The sequence below is a fragment of the Mustela nivalis genome (genome assembly GCF_964662115.1).
Source record: "Mustela nivalis genome assembly, chromosome: 8".
Classification (NCBI taxonomy): domain Eukaryota; kingdom Metazoa; phylum Chordata; class Mammalia; order Carnivora; family Mustelidae; genus Mustela; species Mustela nivalis.
This window is the reverse complement of record NC_139027.1, coordinates 40,756,795-40,773,476: the sequence shown is the minus strand read 5'-3', so window position 1 is coordinate 40,773,476 and position 16,682 is coordinate 40,756,795. Positions and strand designations below refer to the sequence as shown.

Genomic DNA, 16,682 nt, shown 5'->3' with positions numbered 1-16,682 from the left:
GTTAAATTTATTCATAAATATTTTATGTTTTTGTTACTATTGTAAGTGGAATTGTTTTCTTAATTTTGTTTTGGATTTTTCATCTCATATATATATATATATATATAAATATATAGTACATATATAGAATACATAACCAACCCCAAGATTAATAATGATTTTCTACCTCTGAAAATATTAACACTCATTTCAATGCAACTGGCAGAAACTCCGTTTCAGTGAGCTTCAGCAGCAACAACAACAAACAAAAGCTCATATAATGAGGAAGTTCAAAGAGTGAGGAAGTTCAAAGAGTGCTTGGTTGAATTCAGAAGTTCAAATAATATCTTTTCATCTTTATTTTTTCCTCTTTCTCTTCATCTTTCAGTTCTGTATTTCTCTGTTTCTTTCTCACTTGGGCTCATACATGAGCTCTAGTCATAACTGGCTCTTTGAGTGAGAAGAGTATCTCTTGCTGGAGGTGCTGGAGAGAACATGATTGGCTCAGCTTGGTCACGTGTTCAATCCTGAACTAATCCTTGCACAGCCAGGCACACTGGTAAGTCAGGCCTGGGTTTGTGCCTATTCCTCATTCCTCTGAGGGGAAAGGAAAACAAAGTCACATGGTAACATGTTTCCCAAAAGAAAGAGGGATTCCTTCCCCCAAAAGAATTGGAGGTAGGTCTGTAGGTCTGTCCAGGACAGACAAAAATGATAGCTTCTCAGTCTACATTCTGAAACCCACCATCAAAGTGACAAGTTCTTCTTCTTACACTCTTGCTAACAACTTAACATAATGTGTAATCCTTATCACCTGCAACAGGTCTGTAGATTTAGCAGCCTGAGAATGAGCCCGAGATTCTATCTGAAATTTACTGATAGAAAAAACAATGGGGGTGGGGTGGGGGGAACAAAACACCCACAGTCTCTCTCGTATTCACAATTGCTCTCACAACTGTCCTGGATGCAGAGAGCCAGATGATATTTAAGTGGAACCAAAGTAATTTCTTATATTACACATTTTTTCTTCCAGAAAATTTCCATTGTCAAAGTCCTCTCACATTTTGACAGACCATCAATATCAATTTTGCTCTCCACCTGGATTCTTGCGCTTTGTCCCTGTACTGAATAGAACTTTAATTTTGGTTCAAGGACTTTCTCCAGAGTACCCTGGACTTCCTTGCCTTCCCTGTCCAGTTTTGATGGCATTCTCCTGCCTACTCCTATACTCATGTTAATTTATGTAGTATCTTTTTTCAGTTCTTAGACTTAGTCCCTAAACTTTTGCTTCTTTTTTTATCATGCAAATTCTTCTATGAGCTAAACCTTAAGGGGCTATCTGGCCTCCTAGATGTTTTTTCATGAAACTCTTCATGTAGGACCTACTAATTACAACTTCCTTTTATTTGCACTTCGAATAAATAAAGCACTGTTTCATGTTGGTCTGAGTAACTGTTGTTTGTCCTGTTTGGGAAAGACAAAAAAGAGTCTAATAATGTGGTGTACATAACATAAATCAGAATCACATAAAAATAGTTAACTCTTTCAATGTGACTGCTACTCATTTGATTAGATTACAAATGCGGGTGAATGATCAGGGAACATTGTTAGAACATGTGTCTTTTGGGGCACCTGGGTGGCTCAGTTGTTAAGTGTCTGCCTTTGGCTCAGGTCATGATCCCAGGGTTCTGGGATCAAGCCCCACATCAGGCTCCCCGCTCAGCAGGAAGTCTGCTTCTCCCTCTCCCACTCCCCCTGCGTGTGTCCCTCTCTCACTGGTTTCTCTCCGTCAAATAAAAAATAAAAAAGACTTAAAAAAAAAATGTGTCTTAGAAGCCAACAGCCTAGAACTCTGACCCATGATGGTAGCATAGAGAAAGATTAAGTTAATATTATGTAACATAATTTTACAAACACTTCCACTCATTATTCCAGCACACAGATAAATAGGTTGGTTTTTTTTTTAATTTTAAAATTTATTTATTTGAGAGAGAGAAAGAGGGAGTGGGGGGGAGGGGCAGAAGGGGAAAATTTCAAGAGGACACCTCAGTGAGTGTGGAGCCTTACTCAGAGCCCAGTCCCAGGATCCAGAGATTATGACCTGAGTGGAAATCAAGAGCTGGGTGCTTAACATACTAAACCACTCAGGTGCCCCATAAATAGGTTCTTAATGGTGACTGAATTTTCTTTTTCAGCAACTTGTCACTCCTGAAGATTTAAAGTTAAAAAATTTAACTTAAAAAAATTTTAAATTCAAAGTGCTCTTTGTCCTATGTCATAGCCTTGTAGGTCAGTAGATAGGCCCCTCCATTACCAGGATGACTGGAGTTTGTAAAGTCCTTAAGATAACACAATGAATCTTGTAGTAGCCATTCATCAAACATAGTGAAATTTAAGAGATTCCTCAGCCCTCCTTTACTTGCCCTCAATTTCATAGCTAAAAGATACATGTTCAAAAGGAAAAGTAACTTTTTCCGCCATATTGGGGCTTGTGGAGGCCTGCTGGGAACAGGACTCCTCTAAAACGCGGAATAATGTCGGGAAGGCTGTGGTCCAAGGCCATTTTTGCTGGCTATAAGCGGGGTCTCTGCAACCAGAGGGAGCACACAGCTCTTCTTAAAATCGAAGGTGTATATGCTCGAGATGAAACGGAATTCTATCTAGGCAAGAGACGTGCTTACGTGTACAAAGCAAAGAACAACACAGTGACTCCTGGTGGCAAACCAAACAAAACCAGAGTAATCTGGGGAAAAGTAACTCGTGCTCATGGAAACAGCGGCATGGTTCGTGCCAAATTCCGAAGCAACCTTCCTGCTAAAGCCATTGGCCACAGAATCCGTGTGATGCTGTACCCCTCAAGGATTTAAATTTAATGAAAAGTAAATAAAGGTGTAGATTTGTTCTCTTGTAAAAAAAAAAAAAAAAAAAAGGAAAAGTAAGAATTCAAACAAATTAAATCTGATAATTCAAAGAATGCTTTTATGGATAAAGAAGTATGTGTAAGTGTATATATGTGTATGTATATATACATATATGTAAGTGTGTATATGCATATATGTATACATACAAATACAATGGAATATTACACAGCCATCAGAAAGATGAATACTTACTGATTAGAGAAAAACAATTATATGGTTCACTCACATGTGGATTGTAAGAAATAGCACAGAGGATCATAGGGGAAGGAAGGGAAAATTAAGATGTAATCAGAGAGGGAGACAAACCATGGGAGACTCTTAACTATAGGAAATGAACTAAGTGTTTCTGGAGGAAAGAGGGGTTGGGGTAACTGCGTGATGGGCATTAAAAAGGGCATATGATGTGATGAGCCCTGGGTATTGTATACAACTGAGGAATTATTGAACTCTACATCTGAAACCAATGATATACTATTTGTTGTCTACTTGAATTTAAATCAAAGAAAAAAGCAAAGAATGCGTTTAGAAAAAGTTCAGAAGGGTTCCTGTTTAATGTATATACTTTGGAGTTGTAGCTACAGTTAACACATAGAGCTATTTATTTTCCTTCATAACAATTCTTGCTTTCCAAGTATTTTTATTCTTCCAAAAGACAGGGCTTTCTTTAACTAAACAATGACAAATTTTTATTTTCATGCAGTATTTGCGACCAGCTCTTCTTAAGATAAATGATTTATGCTATCATTTAAGTTTTATGGGACTTTGTCATATTGAAAAATGTCACACCTACACCCTGCAAGAATTTAAAGTTGCACAAATCATACGGTTAGAAGAGGTAAGGAATTTTGTCTATAGCTTCAAGATTTTTTCCTATTGTTGCTGCTTTGCTATTGCTAATTATACATATTCATCAATGTCTAGGTGATAGAGCACCTAGAAGAATTTCGAAATGAGGCAAAAAATGTGGTCAGGAAGGCTTGTCAAAATGCTCTTCATGCTGCGGGATTTATTCCTGATGACTGTCTGCATAAACCCGGTGATGGTATGAAGGGGAAACCACTTTGATAGATCAGAAGTTATGGCTTTCTGAAAAATGACCTTTTTCTACTTTTCTTAAGTTTAAATAATGATCCTATCTTTTTTAGTTCTTCCAAATGTCTACTTGATACATTACAAATTCAGTATATATTGTAGAAGGGGAAAACACGGTGAATGCGGAATTTTACTTGCATTACCAATTCTTATATATAATATTTTAAACTGGTTACAGAACCTTCATTTCATAAGCATTTTATAAAGGAATCAGGGCCTCTTGTTTAAAGGTATGTCCAATCTACCAATACAGACAATAGGTTTGTTAAAATTAAGCAACTGGGTGGATCTCAAGTTGGCCCCAGGTGACATGAACTGTAAAAGAATAACTAAAATTCAGGGGGGAAAAGGAGCGTGGAGGTGTTCCTGGGAAAGAGATAGCATGGTATACAGATCAAATCTGAGTAAGGGGAATGTTAATGAACTGTCTGCAGTCCTTTGTTGAGTTGAAATCCTTTGATGTGTAATTCTTTTGGAGAACTGAGGTGTTTTCTAGAGTTTGAAATATCTCATTAACTAAACATTTGTTTTTTAATTTATCTTTTTTCCCCTTTTAATGCCAATGTGGTTAACATACAGTGTTATATTAGTTTCCAGACATACAATGTAGTGATTCAACAATTCTATGCATTATTCAGTGCTCATTGTGATAAGTGTACTTTTAATCCCCTTCACATATTTTCCTCATTCATCCACTCATTTCTCCACATAACCATCTGTTTGTTCTCTATAGTTAAGAATGTTTTTTGGTCTTATTTCCCCTTTGTTCATTTGTTTTGTATCTTAAATTCCACATATGAGTGAAATCATATTTGTCCTTCCCTGATTTATTTTGCTAAGCATCATCAGGGAAATGCAAATCAAAACCATAATGAGATTATCACCTCATACCTGTCAGAATAGTTAAAAAAACACAAGAAACACCAAGTGTAGGCGAGGATATGGAGAAAAAGGATCGCTCGGACACTGTTGGTGGGAATGCAAACTGGGGCAGACACTGTGGCAAACAGTCTGGAGGTTCCTCAAAAAATTAAAAATAGAAATATCCTAACATCCAGTAATTGCACTGCCGGGTATTTACCCAAAGAATGTGAAAACACTAATTCAAAGGGACAGAGGCACCCCTATGTGTATTGCAGCGTTATTTACAAGAGCCAGATTATGGCGGCAGCCCAAGTGTCATCAATCGATAAACAAATGAAGAAGGTGTGGTATAGGTATAGACAATGGAATATTGTTCAGCCATAAGTAGAATTTTACTTATCTTTTAATCCATAGTGGAAGAAATGAAATTTTTACCCAAGAATTCTTGACGTTGTATCTTCTGTTGTTTTTAGATTATTGTAAAGCCCAAGACAGTAGAGGTCTCATTGAGTTGCCTGCTTACGCGGACTCAGACAAAATGACATACACAGAGCAGGCCAGCAAAAGACATCACTGCCTGAGGCTAACATGGTAAATGATTATTCTCCTTCTCAAGAAAAATTAGAACATCCACCCTTCTCAAGTTTCATTAAAAATTAAAGCCTTCATCAAAGGATTCACAAATGGTGATGAGAGATTTGGGGGCTCTGGTAACCTGAATGCAGGCCCAGAAGCTCACCCATCCAACTGCCACCCAGCAGAGCAGCTCCTGCTAGTCATGCTGGTGGAGAGTGGAAGTCGTGCCCAAGGCTAAGTGCTCCTCTTTGGTCTCTGAAGCTCAGTTTGGAGCATGGAGCAGGCTTCGTGGAGAAGTCAGATCCCTGAAGAGTTGTGGCCTCCTCCAGTGCACCTGGAGGGCCCACTACATCGGTTTGGTCACTAAAGAACCACAGATCGCTGCATTGCCACACAAAATCCCACCCTCTCCCTAAGGTGAATTTTGCACCTGAGAGACTAGGGTGGAAAGTTTTCCCTCCAGAGTCTCAGCTGGATCTTGACATTGTTCCAGAGTTTGGATTTCACACCATTCTAAAGGCTCATCATTACAAATAACTTGCAAACAAAAACACCAAATGTTATCTGGAAAGTTTTGTGTGGCACTATAGAATACTGTTACTGTTACTCAGTGCCCACTAACTTAGTCGGACTTTGGTGGCTGTATAGTTAATATATCTTAACTGAGCACTGGTTTACATATGAAATAACATGATAATAATGTTTGTTTCACAACAGAGGTCAATGGAGCAATCACTGAGGCCATCATCAGAGTACAGGTCACAGAGGCCTCTTGGCCTTCAGTTGAGTAGAATATGAACATTTATCCTAAATGCCCAATTTAAGGAAACATAAAATCTGCATCTCTGGGTTAGCAGTTGCTATTAAACAATGTTTATTCAGTAGCAAAGATTTCATACCTTTACCATTAGAATGTGAGTTACAGATGTTGCATATTTTCTGATTTCTTCTTTAAAGCAACTTTTAAAAATCTTATGGCCCTTTTGGCTAGATGAGCTGGATGTGTTTTCCATACCAGCAATATTGCTCACTAAATATCCTTTTGGATAGTTAGAACACTCAACTAAATTGATGCTATATATTTGAATACATTTGTGTTTTAAAATGAAAAATGTCCAAGAATAACTCTTTTGGACAGTAAGTCTCTGCTATTATTACATAAATGGCAATTCAAAGAGAAATTAGATTTTAAATTTTGAATATTTGGTTTAGTGTCACTTTCAAAAATATTTTGTTTAGTGTCACTTCATGGTAGTGAATATAGAAAACTGAAGTTGTATTATTTTTTCTTTTCAAGCTTTATCCGTCTCAATGACTATCTAATTGAGAACACAATGCACGTCCTAACAGTAAATTCTGTTAACTCTCTTTTGAATTATCTCACCGACAAGCTAAAACGAACACCTTCAGCAGATGTCATTCAGAAATGGATTACTGAAGAAAAGCCTGAAGTCACTGAGAAAAAGGTATATTCAGACAAAATTAAGAAAATTCATAGGTCAGCATTTATTGAGGAGTGCTGACTATGTACTATAAATTATTCTATTTTCTGTGTACTTAAAAAGTATCAGAAATGCTTAGAAGATTTCACAGGACAATCAGAGCTTACCATATGTACTCAAAATGGCAGAATTAAAATCAGGATATCATCAAGTATCTGAAAATAAAGAAAGGCATCCACTGTGCTAGATGTTGCTGTCTTTCTCATAGGAATTTGTTAAAGGCTATTCATGTGTACACTGGACAAATACTTCTTAAGTTCCTACAATGTACCAATCCCTATGCTGGATGTTGGGTATATAATGATGAAAAGCATAGACAGGATTCTTGCCCCCAGAAAGCTTATGGTTTGGGGGTCATCACGTGCATGAACTGGCCAAGAGAAGCAAGGAAGGTGGTATAAATGAAAGATAAGCAAAGGTTTAGAGGTGAGAAAAAGCAAACTGGGGAAGCAAACCTTTGTGCTGTGGGTGAATAGCCTCTTGGGAGGATGTTGAAAATGTTGAACTTAAGAGACACAGTAATTTGAGACATTTGAGAGGAAGTATTACAGATCTTTACATTCCAGTATAGCTACGAGAGAAATCATGTCATTTCATATCCACATTTCTCAATAAGCTTCCCTTAGCTCCATTCCAGGTGATAACTTCATGCCAGGTATCTAAAATCATAGCAAAACATGTGTATCTGGTTTCATCAAGATTCCTACCTGCACCTGTCAACTGCCTCCCCAGGAAACCCACCTGTGAAGTTTTAAGGCTGCATGTACTTTGCCATCATTTCCCTTTTCTCCAAAAGTGGCATTTTAGTTGCATTCTCCTTTTGATGACTTTCTCTCTTTCTCTTGTCTCAATTCGTCCTTCTTCTCAGTACTATTACATTTTGAAAGTAACATTTATTTTTCTAATTATAAAAGTAATATATGCTAAGTGAAGAAAATTGGAATCTACAAAGAAAAGGATCCTCTACTATCCAAAGATAACTATTTCCAAGTAGAAAAAGGTACCACATTTACTGCTTTAACACATGCTTTTTTTCACTTAGCAATGTATTGTGAAAAATCCCCAAAGGCAATATATATTTTTCCACATAATATTCTCACATAGAAATATAACTGTTGTGCACCTGCTAAATAATTTTTAATCATTGATCACTTTCTCATATTCCAAGTAAGCAAAGACATCTTTGTTTCTTATTATTCCAAATAAGCAAAGAACATCCTTTTCTATACATTTTTCACACATCTCTGATTTTTTTCCCCTGAGAGGAAATTCCTAGATATGGAATTTTTGGGTCATAAATATGCTTTTGGTACTAATGCATTAATTTTCCAAAAAGTTTTTTGTCAGTTTACAACCTTCCTAGCAATGTTTGAGCATGAATCACACATAGATATTATCATTCATTGTCATTGCAGTCCATCTGATGGTTGTAAAGTAGTATATCACTGCTTTTTATTGTCATATTCCTTTAATTCACTTCAGTGCAGGGATAAAAGCATAGGTCAGGTGGTCAGAAAAACTGGGGTTTGAGTGCTGGCCTGGAATTTAATAACCAGTGTGTCCTGAATGAAATGTCTTTCCTTCTCCAGATCCTATTTTTCTCATGGGGGTAATAACGATACCTTCATATGGTTGCTGTGGGAACATGAGTACTTGCACTGCTTGGCACATGGGAAATACTCAATAAATGTTGTTACTGAGTAAACTATCCTGAGTATGAGATCAAGGAAGAGATTTATTGATCCTTGTATATTCCTTTTAGGAAATGTCAGATTATGCCCTTTGCTCATTTTTCTATTTAAGTACATTTCTATTTTAGTATATTTAGTATATTTAGTCTATGTCTATTTATGTATCAATCATTATATTATTAGTATAAATTTCTGTATCAAATACATTTCTATATAAATATATATATAAATATTATCAATGTCCTATATTCTATATTCAGTAGTAATATATTTTTCCAGCTTGTTGTTTGCCTTTCCATTTTGTTGATAGTATTTTCATAAGGAGGGAAGTTTTATACTATTGTGTAGTCTTTCAATGTTTGCCTTTATTTTTTAATTTCTATGGTAATATTTGTTGAAAGACAGGCCAACCTTATGAAATCAACTAATTGTATATGCTTCATTTTACATGCTTTTTGTAATACAGACATCTTTTACCTTACACCTTGGTTCTTACATCTTTATAACACTGCAAATGGGCTCATTTCAGGGGGCCTCTGCAGCAGAAAAGCAGGAAGAAGACGAGTCTCTCATCCCCATGTTTCTCACAGAACTGATTTTGACAGTCCAGTCATTACTATTTGAACCTTCTTTGGAAGACTTCCTGGTGTGTGTTCCTTCATAGAGCATCCATCCTTCTATAACTACATTTTTGGGAAATGAAGCACTGTTTTACTCTCAAGTAATGGGCAGGTTTGCTGTTGTCCCTCCTCTGAAATGATCAGAAGGAAAGGAAAATACTCTTCTGTGCACAGCATTGCATCTACATAAAAACCACCTAAAATTTTAGCACATTTTCTTTAACCTGAGACAGACTGGGAGTCTGGTCAGGTATACCATCAAATGCTATACAAAATTTTGAATTGACTATAATAAGTACAATTTTTAAAAATCTTTTAAGATTTCAAAATGTAGATTTAGCTGTATCTGTGAAAATTTTTAAATTATCTATTGCTGTGTAACAAATAACCACAAATGTGGCAGCTTAAAACAACAACCGTGTGCTATCTCACAGTTTCTGTGGGTCAGAAGTCTGGGCACTGCTTAGCTCAACTTCTGCTTCAGAGCTTCTCCAGGCTGTCATTTGGGTATTGGGTGTGATGAGGTCTCCTTAAAGGCTTGACTAGAAAAAGATCTACTTCTAAGTTCCCTCAAGTTGTTGTATAGGTGTAAGTATAGGACTGAAGGTCCTGTTTCCTTGAGGGATGAGAGCATGGGACCACCCTTAAATGCTAGAAACCGCCTGTAGTTCCTTGCCATGTGGCCAACTCTATAAGCAGTTTACAACATGGTTATTTGCTTCTTCAAGACAAGTTAAAAAATACCCTTTGGGAAGGGCCCAATCTCTCTTTTAAGGGTTTTCACTTGATTCATTCAGGTGTACTGAGGGTATACCTTTTTGATTAACTCAAAGTCAACTGATTTGGGACCTTAATTATATCTGCAAAGTTTCTTTAACTTTCTACATAATGTAGCTAATAGTGGGAGTGGCATCCCATCCCAGAGGCCTTCCGTCCCTCCATACTCAAGAGAAAGGGATTATACAGGGCATGTATACCAGAGGGAGGGTACCTTGGGGGCCATCTTAGAATTCTGCTCTCTTGATTTGTGTACGTGTATAGATTAGTAAGCCAATCACAGTCTATGTTTCCTGGTATACTGTAGCACAAAAGCACTAGTAATCAGAATTTCTAGATTCTCTTCTTGGCTTTACAATTAATGGGTTATTTACCACTGGAAACCACTTACTGCTCTAGGGTTTAATTCATGCATCTGTAAAATGAGAAGGCAGATGAGTTTTAAGGTTGCTTCCAATTCAGTAGTCTACGATTCTGTAATTTATCAGATAGCTTATATTAGGATATTTATAAGGACAAGTGAACTACTGAGTTTCCTCTGGTTGGGGCCTTACCTTAGAAGCTCCCATACTGAGGCAGTGGGCTCTTGAATGTCCCTTCTTAACGAGAAAACTCATGTCCTTCACATGATTTGTATGAACTCAGAATCAACACAGTATTTGTTATGGTTGAATGAGCTATTTATTTTAGCATTTCAAAAAATTCAAAATTATTCATAAATACAACCATATATGTTTATATTTATGTTTATTTTTTTCTGTCTAACAGGACGGTATTTCGGGTGCAATTAATCATTTCCAAAACACTGTGCTGTCGGTTCCTAACCTTGTACCTGATACATATTTTGATGCTTTTACCAGACCTTACATTAACAACAAACTTGAAGAAAAAACTTGTGGATCTGGGCCAAGCCTATCAGCAGTATTTGATGATGATAAGGATTTTCACATGATTATCTTTCAAATAAAGGTACATTTACTTTTACTAAAGCTATTTTATAATATTCTCAATTGAGTAATAAATATTCTTCCTTTCTTATCTTTAAACTACATGATTGCTACTTACTTTCTAAATGACAAAGTGATTTCTTTTTTAAAGTCCTAGTAAGTCAGAGCACTAACTACAGGATAGGATTTAGAAGAGCAAGTTATTGGAGACAGCAGCACTCCCTCACTCCCAGGAAGAAGATAAGTAGAAAGAAGAAGCATTATATTAAACTTGGGGCTATGTAGGGGAAATGAAGCAACTGGTGAAAACTCAAGGTCCTGCAAGCCTAAAGAGAACCAAAAAGTCAAAGTACACCCAACTTTTCCCTGTTGCCAAAAAATTAAATAATCTGCACTTTGCTACACTGACAGAACAGAATACCCTTGAATTATAAATCTCACAAATCACTTCAAGTCCATAAGCTGAGGAAATGAAGATATATTAAATTCATGCAAAACTATGATAAGGAGAATACAAGGAAGATTAAAAGACCTCATGAATACTCCTTCCTTTCCTTCCCCAAAAAAACTTGAAACAAAAGCTACTGTACCAACTAGAGTAAATATCCTCAAACAAGAATTTGAATATGTATAAAATCATATTGAATCAAAATTAAAAATAGAAATGAAACAAGATGGGATTGGGAGGGAGACAAACCATAAGTGACTCTTAATCTCACAAAACAAACTGAGGGTTGCTGGGGGGAGGGGGTTTGGGAGAAGGGGGTGGGATTATGGACATTGGGGAGGGTATGTGCTTTGGTGAGTGCTGTGAAGTGTGTAAACCTGGTAATTCACAGACCTGTACCCCTGGGGATAAAAATATATGTTTATAAAAATAAAAAATTAAATTGAAAAAAAAATAGAAATGGGAAATAAATTAATCTCAGAAATGAAAATGAAATTACATGGTGACTAAAGACAGAAAGGGTGCCTGGGTGGCTCAGTGGGTTCCCTCTGCCTTTAGCTCAGGTCATGATCTCAGGGTCCTGGGATCGAGCTCCCTCCGCATCAGGCTCTCTGCTCAGCAGGGAGCCTGCTTCCCCCCCCTCTCTCTGCCTGCCTCTCTGCCTACTTGTGATCTCTCTCTGTTAAATAATAAATAAAATCTTAAAAAAAAAAAAGAAAAACAACCAAGACAATGAAAATAAGCTAGAGATGGATAAGTATAAGGGACAGAGAGAAAATGTTGGACTAGAAGATGGTCAAAGAAGAAATAATGTACATTTAATTGGCATCTCTGAAGGAGAAAAACAAGACATAGGGTAGAACAAACATTTATAACTGTAGTCCAAGAAAAGAAAAGCTAAATCTATATATTGAAAGGGCCTACAGAATACCTTGGAAAATTGACCTACCTCCTCTTAAAACTATTAGCTTTTAAAACTAAAGAAAAATTCCTCCAGATCTTTAAGTGCAAGGATAAAATAACTCACAAAGTAAGAGAATTAGACCAGTATCAGACTTCTCAAAAACAATGTGTAAAGCAAGACAATAATGAAATGGCATTTCTTAATGAAGCTCAAGGGAAGAAAGTATGAATCAAGAATTTTTATCTATTCAAGATAAGCTTTCAAGTATAAAGGCCATAGAAGGGTCTCCCTGGGACAAACTGACCATTAAAATAAATACTGATTATAAAAGTATCATAAACTCTTGAATAAAATGAAAGCATATTAGTCCATACTGTGAATGAAGCAATGAATTGAATGAGAAGGGAAAGCTTTTCCTTACAACAGAATGTCAACTAATAAATGTAGAAGGACAACATAAAGAAAAATTGCCACAATGTCTATCATAGAAACAGTCAAGAATCTCTGAAGCATACTAAAATAAGAGTGGAAAAGTGTAATGAGAAACGGGATTTTTGTCTCAAAGCATTTCTCCATAAGATATTTATTGATTTCAGGGGGAAAGTAGTAAGTTTGCAGTGATGAAGCCTGACAGACACCAGATTAAACTAACAAGTTAACATCACAGGTAATGGGACAAATTGACATTATGTGCCTTCCATCATGGTGCACTAAGAACATATATCATCTCTGCAGTATTACTATCAAACACGTATAACTGAATCTAAGCATTGGAAGGTATAAAACATATGTACATATATACACAAATAAGATACTTTTCATAAATGTAAAGGTCATGAAAGACAGGAATTGAGGAATTGTTTAAGATTTTTAAAATTATAAGTATGCTTCCTTTTAATCATAAGGAACAGTTCTTCAAAAGTCAGATTTGAAGATGTGGTTTTGGGTGTGTGTGTTTGTGTGTGTGTGTTGTGTGTATATTTTAATTTCATAAGAGAATCCATTAACTGGATTGACCAAGGATGGTATCTTCCCTCACTTATATATCCCTTGGTCAAAGCATAGTGTTAGACTCAGAGAAGGCATTTGTGTTTGTTTCTTTAATTATATTGAATTGGATTCTGCTCAGAAAAAATATAATTTTACTTGTCTATTTACTTATTTAGGAAACCATACGGGCAGCCTTTGAATCTGCCCAATTATATGCAGCTACATTTGAAAAGTTCCGGATATTCTTCAAGGAAAATGAAAGTCTTGATCTACAGGCTCTTAAACTTCAAGAACCTGGTAATTTTTCATTTGTCCTAACTAATTATTTTTGAGAGGGATATCAATTTTCATAGTACTCTAGGTTTCTATTTACTGGTGTGTAATGACAGAATTGGTTACCCAAAAGAGTCGGACCAGCAAACGCCAAGAGTTCATTCATTTCTGGGTTCTTTTCTGTGGAGTTACTCTCCACCACATCCTCATAGTTGGTGTGATTTTGGTCTTCTTAACTTCCCTAAGATTAGTTTTGTGGCCTAGCATATGATTTATCCTAGAAAATGTGGCATGTGCACTTGAGAATATATATTTTGCTGTTGGAAGGAATGTTCTATATATGTCTGTTAAGTCCATTTGTTCTAAAGTGTGATTCAATTCTGTTTCTTGTTGATTTTCTGTCTGGATGATCTATCCATTTAGTATTAAAGGAGTATTAAAGTCCTCTACTATTGTATTCCTGGCTATTTCCCTCTTAAGATCTGTTAGTATTTGCTTAAAACATTTCAGTGCTCAGGTATGGAGAGCTTATATACTTATGATTGTTCTATCTTCTTGTTCTATTGACCTCTTTATCATTATATAATGATCTCCTTTGTCTCTCATTATGATTTTTGGCTTGAAGTCTATTTTATTTGACATAAGAATGGGTACATCCACTTCGTTTTGGTTATGACTTGTTTGGAGTATCATCTTCCACCTCTTCAGTTTGAGTCCTTTTTTGTTTTTGGAGCTGAAATGAGTCTTACAAAGGCAGCCTATGGTTTGGGTCTTGTGTTTTAATCCAGCCAGCTACTCTCTGCCTTTTGATGGGTAGATTCAGTCCATTTACATTTAGGATGATCATTGATAAATGAAGACTTACTACTGCCTCTTTATTTTTTATTTTCTGGTCGTTTTGTATCTCTCTCTCTCTCTCTCTGTTTGTGTTTCTGTTAACCTTCCTAGGTTGGTGGTTTTCTATAATGATTTGGTCAGTTTCTCCAACTTGTGTGTGCCTGTCTTTGTTCTAGATTTTTGTTTTGTGGTTATTGTGAAGTTTGGATAAGATGTCGCATAGATAAGATAGTCCTTTTTCTGCTGATAGAAACTTACCTTCATTTGCCTATATAGGTTCTTTTATTTTCCTCCTCTCCTTTCATACACACACACACACACACACACACACACACACATTTAAAGATTTTTTATTTATTTATTTGACAGAGAGAGAGAGATCACAAGTAGGCAGAGAGGCAGGCAGAGAGAGAGAGAGAGGAAGGGAAGCAGGCTCCCTGCTGAGCAGAGAGCCCGATGCGGGGCTTGATTCCAGGACTCTGGGATGATGACCTGAGCTGAAGACAGAGGCTTAACCCACTGAACCACCCAGGCGCCCCTCCCCTTTTATATTTATGTTGCCACAAATTATCCCTTTATATGCTGGGAGTTTGTTACCAAATTATAGTAGCTATAGCTATTTTTAATGCTTTGTTCCCTTTAACCTTTATGCTATAATTGTTTAACACCCTCTTCTAAAATAGACTTATAATTTTGTGATTCTATTTATCACCTTACTCAAAGCTTTGTGTATTATTCTTTTCATTTCAGGTAGACAAGCTCCTTTCAACGTTTGTTATAAGAGAGGTCTAGGGTGATAAACTCCCTTCACTTTTGTTTGTCAGAGTTTTTATTTTCCTTTATATCTGAAGGATAACTTTGCTACGTAGAGTATTTGGGGCTGGCAATTTTTAATCTTTCAGTATTTTGAATATATCCTATATATCCTATAGCCTATAGAATTTCTGCTGAGAAATCTGTTCATAGTCTAATGGAGGTTGTTCTGTAGGTTAGTTTCTTTTTTCCCCTTGGCTGCCTTTCAGATTCTTTCTTTTTCATTGACTTTTGAAAGCTTCATAATAATGTGTCTTGGAGAGGGTCTTTTATTATCTCTATTGAGATAATAGGCTATCTATTAGCTTCATGGACTTGTATGCCTCGTTCTTTCCTCAGGTTTGGAAAGTTCACAGCTATTATTTCTTTAACCTCTCTACCTCTTTCTTCTCTTCTTCTGGTGAATGCATTATTCTTGTGTTGGCTCTCCAAATAGTCTAAGGGCACTCATAGGGTTTCTTCACTTTTTAAAAACCTTAGAATTTTAGAAGGAGTTCTATCTCCTTTTCTACCTGAATTATTTCTAGATCTACTCTATTTCCAATGCTTGGACCATTATTCTGAAGGATAATGATACCATGAAAAAAGACTCTGTGAAATAAGTTTGAAAAATACTAAGGGTTCCTGGGTGGTTCAGTGGGTTGAAGCCTCTGCCTTTGGCTCAGGTCGTGGTCCCGGGGTCCTGGGATTGAGCCCCACATTGGGCTCTTTGCTTGGCGGGAGGCCTGCTTCCCCCCGCCCCCTCCCGCCTGCCTCTCTGCCTACTTATGGTCTCTGTCTGTCAAGCAAATAAATAAATAAATAAATAAATCTTAAAAAAAAGAAAAGAAAAGAAAAGAAAAATACTAGACCAAGCAACATTATATAGGGTTTCATACCAGAGGACTTCTCAGATTACTTGATATCCTCATTCTGTCACATCTAAACCTTCTGAAGTGAGTAGGATAGCTCATTGTTGACCCTTTTGTGTATTACAAGGAAGCTGAAGCTCAGAAAGATTAAATGACTTAACCAAAGCCAAATATAGGTTAAAGAGTTGAGCTTAGGTTTTCTAACACTGTGCATTCTTTATATTATGTCAAACTTACTCTTATAGTCAGGAGATGACATGAATAAAGACAAGAATCAATATCATTTTCTTTTTTGGGATGGTGGAGGAGTGTTACAGAAAGAGAATAGGGAACAGTAAGGAAATCAATCTGTGGAGGAAGTACTCAGAAATAGTTAGCTAATTTTTTAAAAGATTTACTTATTTATCTTAGGAGGGAGGGACAGAGGGAGAGGGAGAGACAGAATCTCCAGCAGACTCCATGCTGAGCACAGAACCTGATGTGGGGCTCAATCTCATGACCTTGAGATCATGACCTGAGCTGAAATCAAGAGACAGACACTTAACCAACTGAGCCACCCAGGTACTCCAAAGTTAGCTAAAGTTTTACACTCCAAAG

At 36.6% G+C, this 16,682-nt stretch overlaps 1 protein-coding gene and 1 pseudogene across 6 annotated transcripts in view; both read left to right on the top strand.

Annotated features, from left to right (window-relative positions):
• DNAH6 (dynein axonemal heavy chain 6) overlaps positions 1–16,682 on the top strand; it is a 220,051-nt gene that overhangs the window by 30,822 nt on the left and 172,547 nt on the right. For 3 of the 5 annotated variants that reach the window (XM_082743452.1, XM_082743450.1, XM_082743453.1), the window contains exons 6-12: positions 3,601–3,735; positions 3,822–3,942; positions 5,330–5,447; positions 6,730–6,898; positions 9,155–9,271; positions 10,791–10,991; positions 13,488–13,608. In XM_082743452.1, coding sequence (XP_082599578.1) covers positions 3,601–3,735; positions 3,822–3,942; positions 5,330–5,447; positions 6,730–6,898; positions 9,155–9,271; positions 10,791–10,991; positions 13,488–13,608 — 982 coding nt within the window. Of the gene's footprint in view, positions 1–469; positions 539–3,600; positions 3,736–3,821; positions 3,943–5,329; positions 5,448–6,729; positions 6,899–9,154; positions 9,272–10,790; positions 10,992–13,487; positions 13,609–16,682 lie in introns of those variants that run through there. The other 2 variants (XM_082743454.1, XM_082743451.1) reach the window with 2 other exon arrangements.
• Positions 2,448–2,931, top strand: LOC309870924 (large ribosomal subunit protein eL33 pseudogene; annotated as a pseudogene). Its single transcript has one exon. The product of its transcript is annotated as a large ribosomal subunit protein eL33 pseudogene (transcript).